This window comes from Salmo trutta, chromosome 37, assembly GCF_901001165.1.
Source record: "Salmo trutta chromosome 37, fSalTru1.1, whole genome shotgun sequence".
Taxonomy (NCBI): domain Eukaryota; kingdom Metazoa; phylum Chordata; class Actinopteri; order Salmoniformes; family Salmonidae; genus Salmo; species Salmo trutta.
The window spans coordinates 3483232-3509953 of record NC_042993.1 but is presented as its reverse complement, the minus strand read 5'-3'; the positions used below and the strand labels follow the sequence as shown (position 1 = coordinate 3509953).

At 40.8% G+C, this 26722-nt stretch overlaps 1 protein-coding gene across 1 annotated transcript in view; it reads left to right on the top strand.

Moving 5' to 3' along the window:
• LOC115177510 (choline transporter-like protein 4) overlaps nucleotides 1-26722 on the top strand; it is an 84553-nt gene that overhangs the window by 56580 nt on the left and 1251 nt on the right. Inside the window, exons 5-21 of the mRNA XM_029738346.1 lie at nucleotides 13021-13120; nucleotides 13449-13580; nucleotides 13861-13921; nucleotides 14140-14254; nucleotides 14451-14534; nucleotides 16880-16992; nucleotides 17361-17483; nucleotides 17954-18053; nucleotides 18141-18233; nucleotides 19823-19928; nucleotides 20096-20355; nucleotides 21048-21142; nucleotides 22017-22120; nucleotides 22282-22355; nucleotides 22509-22579; nucleotides 24573-24667; nucleotides 25674-25758. Coding sequence (XP_029594206.1) covers nucleotides 13021-13120; nucleotides 13449-13580; nucleotides 13861-13921; nucleotides 14140-14254; nucleotides 14451-14534; nucleotides 16880-16992; nucleotides 17361-17483; nucleotides 17954-18053; nucleotides 18141-18233; nucleotides 19823-19928; nucleotides 20096-20355; nucleotides 21048-21142; nucleotides 22017-22120; nucleotides 22282-22355; nucleotides 22509-22579; nucleotides 24573-24667; nucleotides 25674-25758 — 1811 coding nt within the window. The remainder of the gene's footprint in view (nucleotides 1-13020; nucleotides 13121-13448; nucleotides 13581-13860; nucleotides 13922-14139; nucleotides 14255-14450; nucleotides 14535-16879; nucleotides 16993-17360; nucleotides 17484-17953; nucleotides 18054-18140; nucleotides 18234-19822; nucleotides 19929-20095; nucleotides 20356-21047; nucleotides 21143-22016; nucleotides 22121-22281; nucleotides 22356-22508; nucleotides 22580-24572; nucleotides 24668-25673; nucleotides 25759-26722) is intronic.

Sequence of the window (26722 nt, the reverse complement as noted above, 5' to 3'; positions counted from 1 at the left end):
TCTACCTAGTTATAGGTCCTATGTTATGTCTACCTAGCTATAGGTCCTATGTTACTGTATGTCTACCTAGCTATAGGTCCTATGTTATGTCTACCTAGTTATAGGTCCTATGTTACTGTATGTCTACCTAGTTATAGGTCCTATGTTATGTCTACCTAGCTATAGGTCCTATGTTATGTCTACCTAGCTATAGGTCCTATGTTACTGTATGTCTACCTAGTTATAGGTCCTATGTTATGTCTACCTAGCTATAGGTCCTATGTTATGTCTACCTAGTTATAGGTCCTATGTTATGTCTACCTAGCTATAGGTCCTATGTTATGTCTACCTAGCTATAGGTCCTATGTTATGTCTACCTAGCTATAGGTCCTATGTTATGTCTACCTAGCTATAGGTCCTTTGTTACTGTATGTCTACCTAGCTATAGGTCCTATGTTGTCTACCTAGCTATAGGTCCTATGTTGTCTACCTAGCTATAGGTCCTATGTTGTCTACCTAGCTTTAGGTCCTATGTTATGTCTACCTAGTTATAGGTCCTATGTTACTGTATGTCTACCTAGTTATAGGTCCTATGTTACTGTATGTCTACCTAGCTATAGGTCCTATGTTACTGTATGTCTACCTAGCTATAGGTCCTATATTATGTCTACCTAGCTATAGGTCCTATGTTACTGTATGTCTACCTAGTTATAGGTCCTATGTTATGTCTACCTAGTTATAGGTCCTATGTTACTGTATGTCTACCTAGTTATAGGTCCTATGTTATGTGTACCTAGTTATAGGTCCTATGTTACTGTATGTCTACCTAGCTATAGGTCCTATGTTGTCTACCTAGCTATAGGTCCTATGTTATGTCTACCTAGTTATAGGTCCTATGTTATGTCTACCTAGTTAAAGGTCCTATGTTGTCTACCTAGCTATAGGTCCTATGTTGTCTACCTAGCTATAGGTCCTATGTTATGTCTACCTAGCTATAAGTCCTATGTTGTCTACCTAGTTATAGGTCCTATGTTATGTCTACCTAGTTATAGGTCCTATGTTATGTCTACCTAGCTATAAGTCCTATGTTGTCTACCTAGTTATAGGTCCTATGTTATGTCTACCTAGTTATAGGTCCTATGTTATGTCTACCTAGTTATAGGTCCTATGTTATGTCTACCTAGTTATAGGTCCTATGTTGTCTACCTAGTTATAGGGTCCGATGTTATGTGTACCTAGTTATAGGTCCTATGTTGTCTACCTAGTTATAGGTCCTATGTTATGTGTACCTAGCTATAGGTCCTATGTTGTCTACCTAGCTATAGGTCCTATGTTATGTCTACCTAGTTATAGGTCATATGTTATGTCTACCTAGTTAAAGGTCCTATGTTGTCTACCTAGCTATAGGTCCTATGTTGTCTACCTAGCTATAGGTCCTATGTTATGTCTACCTAGCTATAAGTCCTATGTTGTCTACCTAGTTATAGGTCCTATGTTATGTCTACCTAGCTATAAGTCCTATGTTGTCTACCTAGTTATAGGTCCTATGTTATGTCTACCTAGTTATAGGTCCTATGTTATGTCTACCTAGTTATAGGTCCTATGTTATGTCTACCTAGTTATAGGTCCTATGTTGTCTACCTAGTTATAGGTCCTATGTTATGTGTACCTAGTTATAGGTCCTATGTTGTCTACCTAGTTATAGGTCCTATGTTATGTGTACCTAGCTATAGGTCCTATGTTGTCTACCTAGCTATAGGTCCTATGTTATGTGTACCTAGTTATAGGTCCTATGTTGTCTACCTAGTTATATGTCCTATGTTATGTCTACCTAGCTATAGGTCCTATGTTTTCTACCTAGTTATAGGTCCTATGTTATGTCTACCTAGCTATAGGTCCTATGTTGTCTACCTAGCTATAGGTCCTATGTTATGTCTACCTAGCTATAGGTCCTATGTTATGTCTACCTAGCTATAGGTCCTATGTTGTCTACCTAGCTATAGGTCCTATGTTGTCTACCTAGCTATAGGTCCAATGTTGTCTACCTAGCTATAGGTCCTATGTTATGTCTACCTAGCTATAGGTCCTATGTTATGTCTACCTAGTTATAGGTCCTATGTTATGTCTACCTAGCTATAAGTCCTATGTTGTGTACCTAGTTATAGGTCCTATGTTATGTGTACCTAGTTATAGCTCCTATGTTATGTCTACCTAGCTATAGGTCCTATGTTATGTCTACCTAGTTATAGGTCCTATGTTATGTCTACCTAGTTAAAGGTCCTATGTTACTGTATGTCTACCTAGCTATAGGTCCTATGTTATGTCTACCTAGCTATAGGTCCTATGTTATGTCTACCTAGCTATAGGTCCTATGTTATGTCTACCTTGTTATAGGTCCTATGTTGTCTACCTAGTTATAGGTCCTATGTTATGTGCACCATGTTATAGGTCCTATGTTTTCTATCTAGTTATAGGTCCTATGTTATGTCTACCTAGCTATAGGTCCTATGTTGTCTACCTAGCTATAGGTCCTATGTGATGTGTACCTAGTTATAGGTCCTATGTTGTCTACCTAGCTATAGGTCCTATGTTGTCTACCTAGTTATAGGTCCTATGTTGTCTACCTAGCTATAGGTCCTATGTTATGTGTACCTAGTTATAGGTCCTATGTTGTCTACCTAGCTATAGGTCCTATGTTATGTGTACCTAGTTATAGGTCCTATGTTGTCTACCTAGTTATATGTCCTATGTTATGTCTACCTAGCTATAGGTTCTATGTTGTCTACCTAGTTATAGGTCCTATGTTATGTCTACCTAGCTATAGGTCCTATGTTATGTCTACCTAGCTATAGGTCCTATGTTGTCTACCTAGCTATAGGTCCTATGTTGTCTACCTAGCTATAGGTCCTATGTTGTCTACCTAGCTATAGGTCCTATGTTATGTGTACCTAGTTATAGCTCCTATGTTATGTCTACCTAGCTATAGGTCCTATGTTATGTCTACCTAGTTAAAGGTCCTATGTTACTGTATGTCTACCTAGCTATAGGTCCTATGTTATGTCTACCTAGCTATAGGTCCTATGTTATGTCTACGTAGCTCCAGGTCCTATGTTCTGTCTACCTAGCTATAGGTCCTATGTTGTCTACCTAGCTATAGGTCCTATGTTGTCTACCTAGCTATAGGTCCTATGTTGTCTACCTAGTTATAGGTCCTATGTTGTCTCTAGCTATAGGTCCTATGTTATGTGTACCTAGTTATATGTCCTATGATGTGTCTACCTAGTTATAGGTCCTATGTTATGTGTACCTAGTTATAGGTCCTATGTTGTCTACCTAGTTATAGGTCCTATGTTATGTGTACCTAGTTATAGGTCCTATGTTGTCTACCTAGCTATAGGTCCTATGTTATGTCTACCTAGCTATAGGTCCTATGTTGTCTACCTAGCTATAGGTCCTATGTTATGTGTACCTAGTTATAGGTCCTATGTTGTCTACCTAGCTATATGTCCTATGTTATGTGTACCTAGTTATAGGTCCTATGTTGTCTACCTAGTTATATGTCCTATGTTATGTCTACCTAGCTATAGGTCCTATGTTGTCTACCTAGTTATAGGTCCTATGTTATGTCTACCTAGCTATAGGTCCTATGTTATGTCTACCTAGCTATAGGTCCTATGTTGTCTACCTAGCTATAGGTCCTATGTTGTCTACCTAGCTATAGGTCCAATGTTGTCTACCTAGCTATATGTCCTATGTTATGTCTACCTAGCTATAGGTCCTATGTTATGTCTACCTAGTTATAGGTCCTATGTTATGTCTACCTAGTTATAGGTCCTATGTTATGTCTACCTAGTTATAGGTCCTATGTTATGTGTACCTAGTTATAGGTCCTATGTTATGTCTACCTAGTTATAGGTCCTATGTTATGTCTACCTAGTTATAGGTCCTATGTTACTGTATGTCTACCTAGCTATAGGTCCTATGTTATGTGTACCTAGTTATAGGTCCTATGTTACTGTATGTCTACCTAGCTATAGGTCCTATGTTATGTCTACCTAGTTATAGGTCCTATGTTATGTCTACCTAGTTATAGGTCCTATGTTACTGTATGTCTACCTAGCTATAGGTCCTATGTTATGTCTACCTAGTTATAGGTCCTATGTTATATGTACCTAGTTATAGGTCCTATGTTATGTCTACCTAGTTATAGGTCCTATATTATGTCTACCTAGCTGTAGGTCCTATATTACTGTATGTCTACCTAGCTATAGGTCCTATGTTATGTCTACCTAGTTATAGGTCCTATGTTACTGTATGTCTACCTAGTTATAGGTCTATGTTATGTCTACCTAGCTATAGGTCCTATGTTATGTCTACCTAGCTATAGGGCCTATGTTATGTGTACCTAGCTATAGGTCCTATGTTATGTCTACCTAGCTATAGGTCCTATGTTATGTGTACCTAGTTATAGGTCCTATGTTGTGTCTACCTAGCTATAGGTCCTATGTTACTGTATGTCTACCTAGTTATAGGTCCTATGTTATGTCTACCTAGCTATAGGTCCTTTGTTACTGTATGTCTACCTAGCTATAGGTCCTATGTTGTCTACCTAGCTATAGGTCCTATGTTGTCTACCTAGCTATAGGTCCTATGTTATGTCTACCTAGTTATAGGTCCTATGTTATGTCTACCTAGTTATAGGTCCTATGTTATGTCTACCTAGCTATAGGTCCTATGTTACTGTATGTCTACCTAGCTATAGGTCCTATGTTATGTCTACCTAGCTATAGGTCCTTTGTTACTGTATGTCTACCTAGCTATAGGTCCTATGTTACTGTATGTCTACCTAGTTATAGGTCCTATGTTATGTCTACCTAGCTATAGGTCCTATGTTATGTCTACCTAGTTATAGGTCCTATGTTATGTCTACCTAGCTATAGGTCCTATGTTATGTCTACCTAGCTATAGGTCCTATGTTATGTCTACCTAGCTATAGGTCCTTTGTTACTGTATGTCTACCTAGCTATAGGTCCTATGTTGTCTACCTAGCTATAGGTCCTATGTTGTCTACCTAGCTATAGGTCCTATGTTGTCTACCTAGCTTTAGGTCCTATGTTACTGTATGTCTACCTAGTTATAGGTCCTATGTTACTGTATGTCTACCTAGTTATTGGTCCTATGTTACTGTATGTCTACCTAGCTATAGGTCCTATGTTACTGTATGTCTACCTAGCTATAGGTCCTATATTATGTCTACCTAGCTATAGGTCCTATGTTACTGTATGTCTACCTAGTTATAGGTCCTATGTTATGTCTACCTAGTTATAGGTCCTATGTTACTGTATGTCTACCTAGTTATAGGTCCTATGTTATGTGTACCTAGTTATAGGTCCTATGTTACTGTATGTCTACCTAGCTATAGGTCCTATGTTGTCTACCTAGCTATAGGTCCTATGTTATGTCTACCTAGTTATAGGTCATATGTTATGTCTACCTAGTTAAAGGTCCTATGTTGTCTACCTAGCTATAGGTCCTATGTTGTCTACCTAGCTATAGGTCCTATGTTATGTCTACCTAGCTATAAGTCCTATGTTGTCTACCTAGTTATAGGTCCTATGTTATGTCTACCTCGTTATAGGTCCTATGTTATGTCTACCTAGCTATAAGTCCTATGTTGTCTACCTAGTTATAGGTCCTATGTTATGTCTACCTAGTTATAGGTCCTATGTTATGTCTACCTAGTTATAGGTCCTATGTTATGTCTACCTAGTTATAGGTCCTATGTTGTCTACCTAGTTATAGGTCCTATGTTATGTGTACCTAGTTATAGGTCCTATGTTGTCTACCTAGTTATAGGTCCTATGTTATGTGTACCAAGCTATAGGTCCTATGTTGTCTACCTAGCTATAGGTCCTATGTTTTGTGTACCTAGTTATAGGTCCTATGTTGTCTACCTAGTTATATGTCCTATGTTATGTCTACCTAGCTATAGGTCCTATGTTTTCTACCTAGTTATAGGTCCTATGTTATGTCTACCTAGCTATAGGTCCTATGTTGTCTACCTAGCTATAGGTCCTATGTTATGTCTACCTAGCTATAGGTCCTATGTTATGTCTACCTAGCTATAGGTCCTATGTTGTCTACCTAGCTATAGGTCCTATGTTGTCTACCTAGCTATAGGTCCAATGTTGTCTACCTAGCTATAGGTCCTATGTTATGTCTACCTAGCTATAGGTCCTATGTTATGTCTACCTAGTTATAGGTCCTATGTTATGTCTACCTAGCTATAAGTCCTATGTTGTGTACCTAGTTATAGGTCCTATGTTATGTGTACCTAGTTATAGCTCCTATGTTATGTCTACCTAGCTATAGGTCCTATGTTATGTCTACCTAGTTATAGGTCCTATGTTATGTCTACCTAGTTATAGGTCCTATGTTACTGTATGTCTACCTAGCTATAGGTCCTATGTTATGTCTACCTAGCTATAGGTCCTATGTTATGTCTACCTAGCTATAGGTCCTATGTTATGTCTACCTTGTTATAGGTCCTATGTTGTCTACCTAGTTATAGGTCCTATGTTATGTGCACCATGTTATAGGTCCTATGTTTTCTACCTAGTTATAGGTCCTATGTTATGTCTACCTAGCTATAGGTCCTATGTTGTCTACCTAGCTATAGGTCCTATGTGATGTGTACCTAGTTATAGGTCCTATGTTGTCTACCTAGCTATAGGTCCTATGTTGTCTACCTAGTTATAGGTCCTATGTTGTCTACCTAGCTATAGGTCCTATGTTATGTGTACCTAGTTATAGGTCATATGTTGTCTACCTAGCTATAGGTCCTATGTTATGTGTACCTAGTTATAGGTCCTATGTTGTCTACCTAGTTATATGTCCTATGTTATGTCTACCTAGCTATAGGTTCTATGTTGTCTACCTAGTTATAGGTCCTATGTTATGTCTACCTAGCTATAGGTCCTATGTTATGTCTACCTAGCTATAGGTCCTATGTTGTCTACCTAGCTATAGGTCCTATGTTGTCTACCTAGCTATAGGTCCTATGTTGTCTACCTAGCTATAGGTCCTATGTTATGTGTACCTAGTTATAGCTCCTATGTTATGTCTACCTAGCTATAGGTCCTATGTTATGTCTACCTAGTTAAAGGTCCTATGTTACTGTATGTCTACCTAGCTATAGGTCCTATGTTATGTCTACCTAGCTATAGGTCCTATGTTATGTCTACGTAGCTCTAGGTCCTATGTTCTGTCTACCTAGCTATAGGTCCTATGTTGTCTACCTAGCTATAGGTCCTATGTTGTCTACCTAGCTATAGGTCCTATGTTGTCTCTAGCTATAGGTCCTATGTTATGTGTACCTAGTTATATGTCCTATGATGTGTCTACCTAGTTATAGGTCCTATGTTATGTGTACCTAGTTATAGGTCCTATGTTGTCTACCTAGCTATAGGTCCTATGTTATGTCTACCTAGCTATAGGTCCTATGTTGTCTACCTAGCTATAGGTCCTATGTTATGTGTACCTAGTTATAGGTCCTATGTTGTCTACCTAGCTATATGTCCTATGTTATGTGTACCTAGTTATAGGTCCTATGTTGTCTACCTAGTTATATGTCCTATGTTATGTCTACCTAGCTATAGGTCCTATGTTGTCTACCTAGTTATAGGTCCTATGTTATGTCTACCTAGCTATAGGTCCTATGTTATGTCTACCTAGCTATAGGTCCTATGTTGTCTACCTAGCTATAGGTCCTATGTTGTCTACCTAGCTATAGGTCCAATGTTGTCTACCTAGCTATATGTCCTATGTTATGTCTACCTAGCTATAGGTCCTATGTTATGTCTACCTAGTTATAGGTCCTATGTTATGTCTACCTAGTTATAGGTCCTATGTTATGTCTACCTAGTTATAGGTCCTATGTTATGTGTACCTAGTTATAGGTCCTATGTTATGTCTACCTAGTTATAGGTCCTATGTTATGTCTACCTAGTTATAGGTCCTATGTTACTGTATGTCTACCTAGCTATAGGTCCTATGTTATGTGTACCTAGTTATAGGTCCTATGTTACTGTATGTCTACCTAGCTATAGGTCCTATGTTATGTCTACCTAGTTATAGGTCCTATGTTATGTCTACCTAGTTATAGGTCCTATGTTACTGTATGTCTACCTAGCTATAGGTCCTATGTTATGTCTACCTAGTTATAGGTCCTATGTTATATGTACCTAGTTATAGGTCCTATGTTATGTCTACCTAGTTATAGGTCCTATATTATGTCTACCTAGCTGTAGGTCCTATATTACTGTATGTCTACCTAGCTATAGGTCCTATGTTATGTCTACCTAGTTATAGGTCCTATGTTACTGTATGTCTACCTAGTTATAGGTCTATGTTATGTCTACCTAGCTATAGGTCCTATGTTATGTCTACCTAGCTATAGGGCCTATGTTATGTGTACCTAGCTATAGGTCCTATGTTATGTCTACCTAGCTATAGGTCCTATGTTATGTGTACCTAGTTATAGGTCCTATGTTGTGTCTACCTAGCTATAGGTCCTATGTTACTGTATGTCTGCCTAGTTATAGGTCCTATGTTATGTCTACCTAGCTATAGGTCCTTTGTTACTGTATGTCTACCTAGCTATAGGTCCTATGTTGTCTACCTAGCTATAGGTCCTATGTTGTCTACCTAGCTATAGGTCCTATGTTATGTCTACCTAGTTATAGGTCCTATGTTATGTCTACCTAGTTATAGGTCCTATGTTATGTCTACCTAGCTATAGGTCCTATGTTACTGTATGTCTACCTAGCTATAGGTCCTATGTTATGTCTACCTAGCTATAGGTCCTATGTTATGTCTACGTAGCTCTAGGTCCTATGTTCTGTCTACCTAGCTATAGGTCCTATGTTGTCTACCTAGCTATAGGTCCTATGTTGTCTACCTAGCTATAGGTCCTATGTTGTCTCTAGCTATAGGTCCTATGTTATGTGTACCTAGTTATAGGTCCTATGTTGTCTACCTAGTTATAGGTCCTATGTTGTCTACCTAGTTATAGGTCCTATGTTATGTGTACCTAGTTATAGGTCCTATGTTGTCTACCTAGCTATATGTCCTATGTTATGTGTACCTAGTTATAGGTCCTATGTTGTCTACCTAGTTATATGTCCTATGTTATGTCTACCTAGCTATAGGTCCTATGTTGTCTACCTAGTTATAGGTCCTATGTTATGTCTACCTAGCTATAGGTCCTATGTTATGTCTACCTAGCTATAGGTCCTATGTTATGTCTACCTAGCTATAGGTCCTATGTTGTCTACCTAGCTATAGGTCCAATGTTGTCTACCTAGCTATAGGTCCTATGTTATGTCTACCTAGCTATAGGTCCTATGTTATGTCTACCTAGTTATAGGTCCTATGTTATGTCTACCTAGCTATAGGTCCTATGTTATGTCTACCTAGCTATAGGTCCTATGTTATGTCTACCTAGCTATAGGTCCTATGTTATGTCTACCTAGCGATAGGTCCTATGTTGTCTACCTAGCTATAGGTCTTATGTTGTCTACCTAGCTATAGGTCCTATGTTGTCTACCTAGTTATAGGTCCTATGTTATGTCTACCTAGTTATAGGTCCTATGATATGTCTACCTAGTTATAGGTCCTATGTTACTGTATGTCTACCTAGCTATAGGTCCTATGTTATGTGTACCTAGTTATAGGTCCTATGTTACTGTATGTCTACCTAGCTATAGGTCCTATGTTATGTCTACCTAGTTATAGGTCCTATGTTATGTCTACCTAGTTATAGGTCCTATGTTACTGTATGTCTACCTAGCTATAGGTCCTATGTTATGTCTACCTAGTTATAGGTCCTATGTTACTGTATGTCTACCTAGTTATAGGTCCTATGTTATGTCTACCTAGCTATAGGTCCTATGTTATGTGTACCTAGCTATAGGTCCTATGTTATGTCTACCTAGCTATAGGTCCTATGTTATGTGTACCTAGTTATAGGTCCTATGTTGTGTCTACCTAGCTATAGGTCCTTTGTTACTGTATGTCTACCTAGCTATAGGTCCTATGTTATGTCTACCTAGTTATAGGTCCTATGTTATGTCTACCTAGTTATAGGTCCTATGTTACTGTATGTCTACCTAGCTATAGGTCCTATGTTATGTCTACCTAGTTATAGGTCCTATGTTACTGTATGTCTACCTAGTTATAGGTCCTATGTTATGTCTACCTAGCTATAGGTCCTATGTTATGTCTACCTAGCTATAGGTCCTATGTTATGTGTACCTAGTTATAGGTCCTATGTTACTGTATGTCTACCTAGTTATAGGTCCTATGTTATGTCTACCTAGCTATAGGTCCTTTGTTACTGTATGTCTACCTAGCTATAGGTCCTATGTTGTCTACCTAGCTATAGGTCCTATGTTGTCTACCTAGCTATAGGTCCTATGTTATGTCTACCTAGTTATAGGTCCTATGTTATGTCTACCTAGCTATAGGTCCTATGTTACTGTATGTCTACCTCGCAATAGGTCCTATGTTTTGTCTACCTAGTTATAGGTCCTATGTTACTGTATGTCTACCTAGTTATAGGTCTATGTTATGTCTACCTAGCTATAGGTCCTAAGTTATGTCTACCTAGCTATTGGTCCTATGTTATGTGTACCTAGCTATAGGTCCTATGTTATGTCTACCTAGCTATAGGTCCTATGTTATGTGTACCTAGTTATAGGTCCTATGTTGTGTCTACCTAGCTATAGGTCCTATGTTACTGTATGTCTACCTAGTTATAGGTCCTATGTTATGTCTACCTAGCTATAGGTCCTTTGTTACTGTATGTCTACCTAGCTATAGGTCCTATGTTGTCTACCTAGCTATAGGTCCTATGTTATGACTACCTAGTTATAGGTCCTATGTTATGTCTACCTAGTTATAGGTCCTATGTTATGTCTACAATAGTTATAGGTCCTATTTTATTTCTACCTAGTTATAGGTCCTATGTTATGTCTACCTAGCTATAGGTCCTATGTTATGTCTACCTAGTTATAGGTCCTATGTTACTGTATGTCTACCTAGTTATAGGTCCTATGTTATGTCTACCTAGCTATAGGTCCTATGTTATGTCTACCTAGCTATAGGTCCTATGTTATGTCTACCTAGCTATAGGTCCTATGTTATGTCTACCTAGTTAAAGGTCCTATGTTACTGTATGTCTACCTAGTTATAGGTCCTATGTTATGTCTACCTAGCTATAGGTCCTTTGTTACTGTATGTCTACCTAGTTATAGGTCCTATGTTATGTCTACCTAGTTATAGGTCCTATGTTACTGTATGTCTACCTAGCTATAGGTCCTATGTTATGTCTACCTAGTTATAGGTCCTATGTTATGTGTACGTAGTTATAGGTCCTATGTTATGTCTACCTAGTTATAGGTCCTATGTTATGTCTACCTAGCTATAGGTCCTTTGTTACTGTATGTCTACCTAGTTATAGGTCCTATGTTATGTCTACCTAGCTATAGGTCCTTTGTTACTCTATGTCTACCTAGCTATAGGTCCTATGTTACTGTATGTCTACCTAGTTATAGGTCCTATGTTATGTCTACCTAGCTATAGGTCCTATGTTATGTCTACCTAGCTATAGGTCCTATGTTATGTCTACCTAGCTATAGGTCCTATGTTATGTCTACCTAGCTATAGGTCCTTTGTTACTGTATGTCTACCTAGTTATAGGTCCTATGTTATGTCTACCTAGTTAAAGGTCCTATGTTATGTCTACCTAGCTATAGGTCCTATGTTATGTCTACCTAGCTATAGGTCCTTTGTTACTGTATGTCTACCTAGTTATAGGTCCTATGTTATGTCTACCTAGCTATAGGTCCTATGTTGTCTACCTAGCTATAGGTCCTATGTTGTCTACCTAGTTATAGGTCCTATGTTATGTCTACCTAGCTATAGGTCCTATGTTGTCTACCTAGCTATAGGTCCTATGTTGTCTACCTAGCTATAGGTCCTATGTTGTCTACCTAGCTATAGGTCCTATGTTGTCTACCTAGTTATAGGTCCTATGTTATGTCTACCAAGCTATAGGTCCTATGTTGTCTACCTAGCTATAGGTCCTATGTTACTGTATGTCTACCTAGTTATAGGTCCTATGTTACTGTATGTCTACCTAGTTATAGGTCCTATTTTACTGTATGTCTACCTAGCTATAGGTCCTATGTTACTGTATGTCTACCTAGTTATAGGTCCTATGTTATGTGTACCTAGCTATAGGTCCTATGTTATGTCTACCTAGTTATAGGTCCTATGTTATGTCTACCTAGCTATAGGTCCTATGTTATGTCTACCTAGCTGTAGGTCCTATGTTACTGTATGTGTACCTAGTTATAGGTCCTATGTTATGTCTACCTAGTTATAGGTCCTATGTTATGTGTACCTAGTTATAGGTCCTATGTTACTGTATGTCTACCTAGCTATAGGTCCTATGTTATGTCTACCTCGCTATAGGTCCTTTGTTACTGTATGTCTACCTAGTTATAGGTCCTATGTTATGTGTACCTAGCTATAGGTCCTATGTTATGTCTACCTAGCTATAGGTCCTATGTTGTCTACCTAGCTATAGGTCCTATGTTGTCTACCTAGCTATAGGTCCTATGTTATGACTACCTAGTTATAGGTCCTATGTTATGTCTACCTAGTTATAGGTCCTATGTTATGTCTACAATAGTTATAGGTCCTATTTTATTTCTACCTAGTTATAGGTCCTATGTTATGTCTACCTAGCTATAGGTCCTATGTTACTGTATGTCTACCTAGTTATAGGTCCTATGTTACTGTATCCCAGCTATAGATCCTATGTTACTGTATGTCTACCTAGCTATAGGTCCTATGTTGTGTCTACCTAGTTATAGGTCCTATGTTACTGTATGTCTACCTAGTATGCTAACTCATTGAGTGTCTGAAAGAGATCATGTGAGACAACTGTCTTTGTTTTTAACTCTGTCTTGTCAGAGACCAGCCCAGGATGATCTATGTGGACATACTGAAGTGTGCCACGACCACCAAGGTGATGGCAGCAGCGCTCGCAGGCGTACAGTGTCCCACCACACAGGTCAGACCAACTGTATCTGTACAATCACATCCTACCTTTCCCCGTCCATTTGACCAGAGTCACGAATGACATATGACATAACAGATAGGACATAATGCATAGGGTACAACATACAGCTTAGGACACATACTATCTAATGTAATAGTCAACAGTTTGGGGCCACGTCATTTGGGGACTAGGGTTTCAGTTGAGGTTTGACTCCCTTTCTCTCTTTGTGGTTTCACTCACACTTTCCTTACTTGTGATAAGTCAAATGTGAGACTGCGGGAAATCAAGGTTTGCCGTACACTGTCTGGTCCCTCCCATCTCTCTGTCCCTTCCTCTGCAGGTGTGTGTCCCTAAGTGTCCGTCTCACTTCTGGATGCTGTCTGCTGCTGCCTACGACCCCGACGCCAATCCCAAAGACTTCTTCCATCAGCAGTACTGTGACCACAGCCTCAACCTGACTACCACCACCTGGGTACAGGTCATTTTACACTGTTATCAATGTGCTTATAGAGACTGGAACTGGGTGTGTGGGACCATTAGTCCCAAGCATTCTGTCAAGCATAGCTACATTACAGTGTAGCCTATGTCTGTGTTTCATTCTGAGTTAAAGGGCTTGGTTGATTGGAAAACATTTTAATTTGAGACATTGATTAGAAACAGATGTCGTTTCTACATGAGTGTGTCTGTTATACAATGCTTCTGTATATTGGCCATCCTTCTAGTCATGTTTGGTCCTGTACTCTCTCTTTCAGACTGTCCAAGAGATCCTTGATGCAGAACTTTGTCCGTCCTTCCTTGTTCCAAGTAAATCAGGTGAAGTAGTTTAACATGGCATCCATCCTCACATCTACTGACAGGACTGTTAATGTCTACATTAAATAACAGTTAAATAAAGGTGAAATAAAAATACAAATAATGTCTACATAATCATGGTACAGAGGATGAAGTGAAACAGCAGGAAACTGAGGTGAATCCACTCTGACCTTTTCCTCACTCTACCCTTCCCTATGTTGCCGTTTGAATCACTACAGCTCTGGGGAGGTGTTTGCCCAGTCTACATGCTCTCAACAGTGCTCCTTCCAACTTCACTCTGCCCGGAATGGCCTCCGTCAACGAGACAGTCAACAGCATCAGAGGCGCCATGGGGTTATCATTCATCCATTGAACTAACATTCTCCTGTGGATACTATACGGATGTGTCCCAAATGGCACTATTCCCTTTGTAGTACACTACTTTTGACCAGGACCCATAGGGAATAGGGTGCCATTTGGGACAGAGCCTATGTGTAGCTAAACAGATCATCACTGTCCCCTAACCTACTATATCTTTCCATTATTCCAGTTCACTGATATCAGGCTTCAACAGAAAGGCCATAGGAGTGAGGATCTTTGAGGACTTTGCCTCCTCCTGGTACTGGATCTTACTGTAAGTCTGAGCTTCCAACTATCTCACAGTGGGCGCACAGTACTACATAGAGCCATAGTACTACATAGAGCCACGGTACTACATAGAGCCATAGTACTACATAGAGCCACAGTACTACATAGAGCCACGGTACTACATAGAGCCACGGTACTACATAGAGCCACGGTACTACATAGAGCCATGGTACTACATAGAGCCACGGTACTACATAGAGCCACGGTACTACATAGAGCCATAGTACTACATAGAGCCATGGTTACATGGAACTCTATTCCACATCAAGGAACTCACGCAAGCAGTAAAATCTGATAAGAAAAACAGATAAAAATACACCTTATGTAACAGCAAGGACAGTGAAGAGTCACACACACAGGTACAACCACACACATACAAACACACATAACATACACACTATACATAACATACACACTATACACACATGTACACCTGGATTGTGTTGCACTGTAGTTGAGTAGTGGTCTGAGGGTACACAATTCATGTATTGTGAAATCAGTTCTAAAATCTATTTGAATGTTTAAAAATTGTATTATAATGTATGTTACTGCCTTAATTTTAGCTGGAACCCAGGAAGAGTAGCTGCTGCCTTGGCAGGAACTAATGTGGATCCATAATAAATACAAATACACAACATCCTTACTGATCCACCATAGTGTCTATATCCTCACTGATCCACCATAGTGTCTATATCCTTACTGATCCACCATAGTGTCTATATCCTTACTGATCCACCAGAGTGTCTATATCCTCACTGATCCACCATAGTGTCTATATCCTCACTGATCCACCATAGTGTCCATATCCTCACTGATCCACCATAGTGTCTATATCCTTACTGATCCACCATAGTGTCCATATCCTCACTGATCCACCATAGTGTCCATATCCTCACTGATCCACCAGAGTGTCCATATCCTTACTGATCCACCAGAGTGTCTATATCCTTACTGATCCACCAGAGTGTCCATATCCTTACTGATCCACCAGAGTGTCTATATCCTTACTGATCCACCATAGTTTCTATATCCTTACTGATCCACCAGAGTGTCTATATCCTTACTGATCCACCATAGTTTCTATATCCTTACTGATCCACCATAGTGTCTATATCCTTACTGATCCACCAGAGTGTCTATATCCTTACTGATCCACCAGAGTGTCTATATCCTTACTGATCCACCAGAGTGTCTATATCCTTACTGATCCACCAGAGTGTCTATATCCTTACTGATCCACCAGAGTGTCTATATCCTTACTGATCCACCAGAGTGTCTATATCCTTACTGATCCACCATAGTTTCTATATCCTTACTGATCCACCATAGTGTCTATATCCTTACTGATCCACCATAGTGTCTATATCCTTACTGATCCACCATGGTGTCTATATCCTTACTGATCCACCATAGTTTCTATATCCTTACTGATCCATCATAGTGTCTACATCCTTACTGATCCACCAGAGTGTCTATATCCTTACTGATCCACCATAGTGTCCAAATCCTTACTGATCCACCAGAGTGTCTATATCCTCACTGATCCACCAGAGTGTCTATATCCTCACTGATCCACCAGAGTGTCTATATCCTCACTGATCCACCAGAGTGTCTATATCCTCACTGATCCACCAGAGTGTCTATATCCTCACTGATCCACCAGAGTGTCTATATCCTTACTGATCCACCATGGTGTCTATATCCTTACTGATCCACCATGGTGTCTATATCCTTACTGATCCACCATAGTGTCTATATCCTCACTGATCCACCATAGTGTCTATATCCTTACTGATCCACCAGAGTGTCTTGTTCACAGCCAGCCTATTAGCCTGGCAATTGCTTTTCAACTAACCAATGCAAATGCTTGTCAACATTTCTACATTTGAATCATTTAGCAGACACTTTTCCCGAGTGACTTACAGGAGCAATTAGGGTTAAGTGTCATGTGTCATGCGTCAACCGGCAACAGCCAACCGGTAACGCTAGTAAACCAACCAACACTAAATCTTGTCGGTCTACCAGCACCAACTAGTCCACTGGTGTTTTACACTGTATGCCTATACCATGCCTGAGCTGTCTCTGTTCCAATATCCACATTATCCTACCACTTAGTATGTGTTGACCGTGTTGACCAATGTGTTGACCATGAATTAGAAGGGGTATGTCAGTATAGACATTGGATGTCTCCTTGTTTGTAGTGGTCTGGTGGTTGCTCTGGACAGTTGCTTGTCAACCAACCAACACTAAAGCCAGTCAGTCAGAGTGTTTAGCATGCCCATACCATTCCTCAGCTGCTCTCCAACACTTTGCTGCGTGCTGTGTTTGCAGTGGTCTGATGCTGGCTCTGCTAGTCAGTGTGGTGTTCCTGTTGCTGCTGAGGTACCTGGCCATTGTCCTGGTCTGGATTCTCATGGTGGGACTTCTGGTGGTGGGAGGCTACGGTAAGTCTGGCTCATACAGCCCTACAGCCTGGCCTGGATTATGTGGATCATATGTAGGGATAAAGTGGTCTGTCTGTCTGTCTGTCTGTCTGTCTGTCTGTCTGTCTGTCTGTCTGTCTGTCTGTCTGTCTGTCTGTCTGTCTGTCTGTCTGTCTGTCTGTCTGTCTGTCTGTCTGTCTGTCTGTCTGTCTGTCTGTCTGTCTGTCTGCAAGAAAGACAAGGGCCAAAATGCTTTGCTTATTATTTTGACTTTCCAATCTTTTGTATCTAGCGATCACTATTTTACACTCACATACTAGCCTTATTTGGTTTTCTGTTAAATCTAGAATTATGACTGAATTTGCGTAATGGGTTCTTCTCCTCCCCAGGAATATGGCACTGCTACTCAGAATACTACCATTTCAGCACTTCTAAATTGAAGTTCGGTGATCTAAGCTTCAATACAAATATCTCAGTCTACCTTCAAGTCAAAGAGACCTGGCTTGCTTTCTGTGAGTTTGGTCATTATGTACTGTCTATGGGTTGTATATTGGGCCTATATCAGTGGAGGCTGAGAGGGGAGGACAGCTCATAATAGTATCTGGAACAGAGCCAATGGAATGACATCAAGCACATGGAAACCCTGTGTTATATAACATTCCACTTATTCCGCTCCATCCATTACCACAATCCCATCCTCCCCAATTAAGGTGCCACCAGTCTCCTGTGTCCTATATTGTTTTGGTGCTCGATAGTCAAAGAGACCTGGCTTGCTTCCTGTGAGTTTGGTCATTATGTAACGTCTATGGGTTGTATATTGGGCCTATATTGTTTTGGTGCTCGGTAGTCAAAGATCGGCATATGTTTCTACTTATTTAATTTAACCTTTTTTATCCAGGATGTCCCATTGAGGTCAGAAGACCTATTTTACAAGAAGAACCTGGCCAGCTCAATAAAAAACACTATTTCTTTCTTTCATCAGTGATCATCCTGTGCGTGTGGGAGTCCATTTTGATTCTGGTGCTTAGTTGTCTCAGGAGGAGACTCTCTGTCGCTGTTTCTCTCATGGAGGAGTCCAGCAGGTCGGACATTGCCTCAGATTCGATTTATTGTATTTCTTAGTGTTTTATCCTCTGAAATGAGGTGTAATGTGTGTGTTCTGTCTGCAGGGTGGTGGGTTACCTGATGTCCACCCTGCTCTACCCTCTGTTTACCTTTGTTCTGCTGGTGGTGTGTGTGGCCTACTGGGGAATGACCTCCCTGTATCCTTTGGCCCATCATACATGGGGTTTCCATTTTCAATGCTTTCTAATGCATATGATAAACGGTTATTTTTACTGCTTATTTTGTCATGTGTGTTTTAGCCAGGGTTTGGAACAGAACAGAAAACGAGAAAAGAACAACATTTTTAGAGGAACAGAAAGAGAATCTGGAACGAAAGTGACCTATACTGTTCTGGAATAGAACCATTATTTTAAAAGCATGGGAACCGGTTAATAACGTTCTTTTAGGTTCCAGGCATTTTTTTACAGTCCCACAAAAAACCGCAACAAAGCGCCTATGCAAAGCGTCTCTGTCACTCAGAAACGTATTCCAGTGTCTGCCTGCCAACTGAAAATCTTTACCAGTGTGTGTGTGTGTGTGTGGACTACCTCCTCCTCCCCCTTCGCTTCCGAAGTATAGTCTACTGTAGCCCCCCCCCCTCCGAAGTATAGTCTACTGTAGCCCCTCCCCTTCGAAGTATAGTCTACTGTAGCCCCTCCCCCTCCGAAGTATAGTCTACTGTAGCCCCTCCCCCTTCGAAGTATAGTCTACTGTAGCCCCTCCCCCTCGAAGTATAGTCTACTGTAGCCCCCCCTCCGAAGTATAGTCTACTGTAGCCACCCCCCTTCGAAGTATAGTCTACTGTAGCCCCTCCCCTTCGAAGTATAGTCTACTGTAGCCCCTCCCCCTCCGAAGTATAGTCTACTGTAGCCCCCCCCTTCGAAGTATAGTCTACTGTAGCCCCTCCCCCTTCTAAGTATAGTCTATTGTAGCCTTCTGACGTTACAAGCGTGATTCAGAAGTTGGGGAGAGAGACTTTTTAGCGCAGAGGAATGGATTAACCTTTTCAGATAATATTGTTAACACATTTCACATTGGATTCATTTTAATTCTGGTGCTGCTCTGCACACCCAAGCTTGTGGTCCATCGTTAAGCCAACTTCTCAAGTTCAAAGACATTCAAAGTTCCTTCATAGAAGCCGTTCCTTCGTAGGTACAATTCTGTGGGCCTAATTCAGATAATGCATGTCATAACAGCAAGATGCCCAGTGCTTCAAGCCAAGCCTCAAGCCAAGACTCCTCCTCCAGCCTCTCTCACTCTCCTCCCACCCGCAAAATTTCAGTCGCATCTCGCGCCCTACACTTGTCTGTCCAATGCATGTAAATAGGTTGCCCGCTCCATAGCAAGCTGCTCTATCCACACTGATTGGTGAAGTCATGTAAATAGCTTGTCCGCTCCATAGCAAGCTGCTCTATCCACACTGATTGGTGAAGTCATGTAAATAGCTTGTCCGCTCCATAGCAAGCTGCTCTATCCACACTGATTGGTGAAGTCATGTAAAGTCGAGGTAAATGTAAAAAAAAACACAATTTCAGAGGTTTAAAAAGGAACAGAAATGAACGATATAAACAATGACTTTTCTTTGGTTCGAACCGATTCAGAACTTTTGTTTCCTGGTCGGAACAGCGGAACGGAAACAAAAAAAATGATGGTTCTGTTCAGATGAAACGATTGAAAATCATTTTGTTTCCAACCCCTGGTTTTTGCCTTTAGTTTGGTTGGGTCCTTGACTTGAGGCTCCCCACAGATACTTGGTCACATCAGGGGCCCCTCTCTACAGAGTGGTGTCTCTTAGCGACCCCTCTGTAGATCAGTGTAGTCTCATCAACGGCTCTGAGACCTGCAAGCCACAGGTAGATGGCTTGGCTTCTATTGGTTTCAATTTACAAATTATTCTGATGTCAGAACCCCATGTTTGCAACCCACCTTGAAATTACGTAAACTAGGGGAAACACTGCCTCCCACTTGTCTCCTATTTCTTTCCTCCTCTCCTCTCCTGTCCTCTCCTCTCCCTACCCAGACCTTCAACTCCTCGGCCTACCCATACTGCCCGTCGGTGCGCTGCATCTTCTTCAGGTACGATGACACAGGCCTGTTCCAGCAGAACCTGGTTTACCTGCAGGTCTTCAACGTCTTTGCCTTCCTGTGGTGTGTGAACTTTGTCATCGCCCTGGGCCAATGTACCCTGGCTGGGACCTTCGCTTCATACTACTGGGCCTTCAGCAAGCCTGCAGAAATCTCACCCTTCGCCCTGTCCCAGTGCTTCATACGCACTCTACAGTAAGACATGAGGGACTAAGGGTTTCTGTGGGTGGGGACATAGGAATGTGCCTTAAGCCACACAGCTCTGACACACACACTTATCCCACCGGACATGCTACCAGGGGTCTTTTCACAGTCCCCAAATCCAGAACAAATTCAAGAAAGCATACAGTATTATATAGAGCCCTTATTGCATGGAACTTCCTTCCATCTCATATTGCTCAAATAAACAGCAAACCTGGTTTAAAAAAACAGATAAAGCAACACCTCACGGCACAACGCCTCTCCCCTATTTGACCTAGATAGTGTGTGTGTGTATTGATATATAGGCTACATGTGCCTTTTTAAAAAATTTATGTAGTTCTGCCTTTGAGCTGTTCTTGTCTATTGCTGTTCTGTATTATGTCATTCTGTTTTATATTTCATGTTTCATGTGGACCCCAGGAAGAGTAGCTGCTGCTTTTGCAACAGCTAATGGGGATCCTAATAAAATACCAAAATACCACAAAGCTTACCTCTCTTGAATATGAGGGCACTAGTTGTAGTAGATAAGCTAAGCATAATGATGGGTCAGTGTGAAGAGATATTTCATGTCATATCTTTTTAGACTGTGTCTAATGTGGTGTATTTCAGTAGCAGACGTTGGGTTCTGCTTGTGTGTTGATGTGGAGTTGATTATGAAATGTGTTTATTTCTGCCATTCCTGGAAGGTATCATGTGGGCTCTCTGGCATTTGGAGCCGTCCTCCTCACCTGCTTCCAGCTAGTCAGGTTGGTGCTGGAGTACCTGAACCGTAAGACCAGGGGTAAGGCCACACACACACACACACACACACACACACACACACACACACACACACACACACACACACACACACACACACACACACACACACACACACACACACACACACACAGCTTCATTGTCATCCACTAGTATGCACAGATAGATGTGGTTTTATCAAATCAAATTTAAAATCAAATGTATTTATATAGCCCTTCGTACATCAGCTGATATCTCAAAGTGCTGTACAGAAACCCAGCCTAAAACCCCAAACAGCAAGCAATGCATGTGAAAGAAGCACGGTGGCTAGGAAAAACTCCCTAGGAAAAACTCCCTAGAAAGGCCAAAAACCTAGGAAGAAACCTAGAGAGGAACCAGGCTATGAGGGGTGGCCAGTCCTCTTCTGGCTGTGCCGGGTGGATATTATAACAGAACATGGTCAAGATGTTAAAATGTTCATAAATGACTAGCATGGTCAAATAATAATAATCATAGTAGTTGTCGAGGGTGCAACAAGCACGTCCGGTGAACAGGTCAGGGTTCCATAGCCGCAGGCAGAACAGTCATTGACTAAAGGGAACATCCTGTTGATGTGACTGTATGATTCCCCAGTCATTGACTAAAGGGAACATCCTGTTGATGTGACTATGATTCCCCAGTCATTGACTAAAGGGAACATCCTGTTGATGTGACTGTATGATTCCCCAGTCATTGACTAAAGGGAACATCCTGTTGATGTGACTGTATGATTCCCCAGTCATTGACTAAAGGGAACATCCTGTTGATGTGACTGTATGATTCCCCAGTCATTGACTAAAGGGAACATCCTGTTGATGTGACTGTATGATTCCCCAGTCATTGACTAAAGGGAATCCCATGTTGTGATGTGTCTTCAGGTTCTCAGAGTGCCTGTGGTCGGTTCCTGTTAAACTGTCTCAGATGCTGCTTCTGGTGTCTGGAATACTTCCTGAAGATCCTCAACAGGAACGCTTATATCATGGTCAGTCACATGACTGTCTGCCACTGTCTGGCATTCCTTTTAGCAGCCATTAGCATCCAGGCACCTCTTCTAGCTCAGTTGGTCATTTATTCTTGGTGTAGGAACATGCAGTTCATACTCGTCAGTAATGTCAGTAATGCATCATTCTGAATGGCTGATAGATCGCCATCTACGGGGAGAGCTTCTGTGTGTCAGCCAAAAATGCATACAGTCTGTTGATGAGGAACATCGGACGGTAAGACTGGCTTTATTTGCTTGGTCGATCTTCTGCTCTCTCTTTTATTTTTATTTTTTTCCAATATAGTCAAAGACATTGATATTGGTTTCTATGTAAGATGCTTCCAGGTTGTCAAGATTCTTTAATGTGTCATCCTCTTGTTGTCCACAGGGTGGTGCTACTGGACAGAGTGACAGACATGCTCATATTCTTTGGCAAACTACTAGTGGTGGCATTAGTTGGTAAGAGAAGCCTGAAATCCAGTCTATTTCTGCCAACATTCCTCTACTTGCCAGTCCTTGTCATGCCAAACTTGTTACTATCACTCCTGAGTGGTGCAGCGGTCTAAGGCACTGCATCTCAGTGCAAGAGGTGTCACTATAGTACCTGGTTCAAATCCAGGCTCTATCACATCTGCCTGTGATTGGGAGTCCCATAGGGCACCTCATAATTGGCCCAGTGTTGTCTGGGTTTGGCCGGAGTCGGCCGTCATTGTAAATAAGAATTTGTTCTTAAAAACCTCTTACATCTAGATGTTCCGCTAGCGGAATGCCTCGCCAATATCCAATGATAGAGTGTGGCGCGAATTACAAACACCTCAAAAATCCAAAAATGTACATTTTTCAAACATATGACTATTTTACACCATTTTAAAGACAAGACTCTCCTTTATCTAACCACATTGTCCGATTTCAAAAAGGCTTTACAACGAAAGCAAAACATTAGATTATGTCAGGAGAGTACCCAGCCAGAAATAATCACACACCCATTTTTCAAGCTAGCATATAATGTCACAAAAAACAAAACCACAGCTAAATGCAGCACTAACCTTTGATGATCTTCATCAGATGACACTCCTAGGACATTATGTTATACAATACATGCATGTTTTGTTCAATCAAGTTCATATTTATATCAAAAACCAGCTTTTTACATTAGCATGTGACATTCAGAACTAGCATACCCACTGAAAACTTCCGGTGAATTTACTAAATTACTCACGATAAACGTTCACAAAAAACATAATTATTTAAAGAATTATAGATACAGAACTCCTTTATGCAATCGCGGTGTCCGATTTTAAAATAGCTTTTCGGTGAAAGCACATTTTGCAATATTCTGAGTAGATAGCCCGGCCATCATGGCTAGCTATTTTGACACCCACCAAGTTTAGCACTCACCAAACTCAGATTTACTATAAGAAAACTTGGATTACCTTTGCTGTTCTTCGTCAGAATGCACTCCCAGGACTTCTACTTCAACACCCAATGTTGTTTTGGTTCCAAATAATCCATAGTTATATCCAAATAGCTGCGTTTTGTACTTGCGTTCAAGACACTATCCGAAGGGTGATGCGCCGGCGCATATCGTGACAAAAAAAATCAAAATATTCCATTACCGTACTTCGAAGCATGTCAAACGCTGTTTAAAATCAATTTTTATGCGATTTTTCTTGTAAAATAGCGATAATATTCCAACCGGGAGACCTTGTTTTCGTTCAAACACTGAAAATAGAAAATTGAGTCTTCACATGCACGCGTGCGCCAGTGTCATTGTTCTCAGAACGACCACTTTCCAAAACCCCTACTGTTTTTCGCCCAGGGACTGCAGAGATCTCATTCCACGTTCTGGCGCCTTCTGAGATCTTATGGGAGCCTTAGAAAATGTCACGTTACAGCAGAGATCCTCTATTTTTGATAAAGAGGCTATAGAAGGACAAGAAATGGTCAGACAGGGCATTTCCCATATAGAATCTTCTCAGGTTTTAGCCTGCCATATGAGTTCTGTTATACTCACGGACACCATTCAAACAGTTTTAGAAACTTAAGGGTGTTTTCTATCCAAATCAAATAATTATATGCATATTCTAGTTTCTGGGCAGGAGTAATAACCAGATTAAATCGGGTACATTTTTTATCCGGCCGTGAAAATACTGCCCCCTATCCTAAACAGGTTTTAACTGACTTACCTAGTTAAATAAAAAATGAATAAACACAAACAGACAATTTCAGGCTAAATGAGTACTGTGTTTAATATATTGTGTATGAACTACTGGACTTCTGATGTTATAAGAATCTTCATACACATTAAATAGTATAAGGCATAGTACTGTAACTATGGTGTTGGCCATTTTATCTTCAGTAGTTGTGTTTATTATCAGCATCTTGTTTTCCTTCACTAAGGAAGTATGACTGATATAATGATCTAATGGCTGACCTGTCTCTGTTTTATCAGGTGTGTTGGCTTTCTTCTTCTTCTCTGGACAAATCCGCCTGCCTGGCGACACGTTCCAGGCCGAGATGCTCAACTATTACTGGGTTCCCATCCTGGTAAGTCCATGCAACAGTGTTGTTACCAAACACTCAACACTCCCAGTCCTTTATTGACATTCTATCTTCGATGAACACATTAGACCAGCGTTTCCCAAACTCGGTCCTCGGGACACCTAGGGGTGCAAGTTTTGGTTTTTACCCGAACACTACACAGCTGACTCAAATGATCAAAGCTTGATGATTAGTTGATCATTTGAATCAGCTGTGTAATGCTAGGTCAAAAACCAAAACGTGAACTCCTTGGGGTCCCGAGGACCAACTTTAGGAAACCCTGCATTAGACGTTGTATGCAGGTTTGAAATGGATTTAGAAATTAGATAATGAAAATGGCTGATTTTCATTTTCTTTCTTTCACTGTTGAACTTTGTCAAACCTCCTTTGATATGAGATGATTATTTATTTTTTAGCCCTTTTTCTCCCCAATTTCGTGGTATCCATTTGGTAGTTAGTCTTGTCTCATCGCTGCAACTCCCGTACGGACTCAGGAGAGGCGAAGGTCAAGAGCCATGCGTCCTTCGAAACACGACCCAACAAACCACACTGCTTCTTGACACAACGCCCTCTTAACCCAGAAGCCAGCCGCACCAATGTGTCAGAGGAAACACAGTACACCTGGCAACCGTGTCAGCGTGCATTGCGCCCGGCACGCCACACGAGTCACTAGTGCACGATGGAACAAGGACATCCCTCCCTGCCAAACCCTCCCCTAATCCGTACGACACTGGGCCAATTGTGCACCGCCCCATGGGTCTCCCAGTCACGGCCAGCGGCAACAGATCCTGGACTCAAACCCAGAATCTCTAGTGGCACAGCTAGCACTGCGATGCAGTGCCTTAGACCACTGCGCCACTCGGGAGGCGGATATGAGACTATTAACGCAGTAGACTATGTTGTTAACTGGAGTCTATTTTTAAAGTTACATTGACTGTATGTATCGTCAACATTGTATTGATTGGTACTGTTAGAAGTCATGCAGCTATGTTGTCGTAATGTTGCTCTGCAGACAGTGATGGCGGGAGCCTACCTCATCGCTCAGGGCTTCTTCAGTGTCTACAGCATGTGTATTGACACCCTGTTTATCTGCTTCTGTGAGTACCAAAACCACCTAACCCTCCAACACCACAACACCACCTAACCCTCCAATACCTACACCACTATACCTCCAACAGGGTAAGGTGGTCTTGTGGTACAGTAGAGTAGGGTAGAGTAAGGTATAATATAGTAAGGTATAATATACTAAGGTATAATATAGTAAGGAATAGTAAGGTATAATATAGTAAGGTATAATATAGTAAGGTACAGTATAGTAAGGTATAGTAAGGCACAGTATAGTAAGGCACAGTATAGTAAGGTACAGTATAGTAAGGTGCAGTATAGTAAGGTATAGTAAGGCACAGTATAGTAAGGTACAGTATAGTAAGGTGCAGTATAGTAAGGTGCAGTATAGTAAGGTATAGTAAGGTGCAGTATAGTACGGCGCAGTATGGCGAGGCGCAGTATGGCGAGGCGCAGTATAGCGAGGCGCAGTATAGCGAGGCGCAGTATAGTAAGGTATAGTAAGATGTGATATAGTAAAATGTAGTATAGTAAGATACAGTGTAGTAAGGTATAGTAAGGTACAGTATAGTGAGGCGTAATATAGTGAGGTGTAATATAGTGAGGTGTAATATAGTGAGGCGTAATATAGTGAGGCGTAATATAGTAAGGTACAATATAGTAAGGTACAGTGTGGTAAGGTGTAATATAGTAAGGTATAGTAAGGTACAGTGTAGTAAGGTACAGTGTAGTAAGGTACGATATAGCAAGGTACAGTGTAGCAAGGTACAGTGTAGCAAGGTACAGTGTAGCAAGGTGTAATATTGTAAGGTGTAGTATAGTAAGGTACGGTATAGTATGGTACGGTACAGTATAGTAAGGTACAGTATAGTAAGGTACAGTATAGTAAGGTATAATAAGGTGTGATATAATGAGGTATAATATAGCAAGGTACAGTATAGTAAGGTGCAATACATAGTAAGGTACATTATAGTATTCTACAGTATAGTAAGGTAC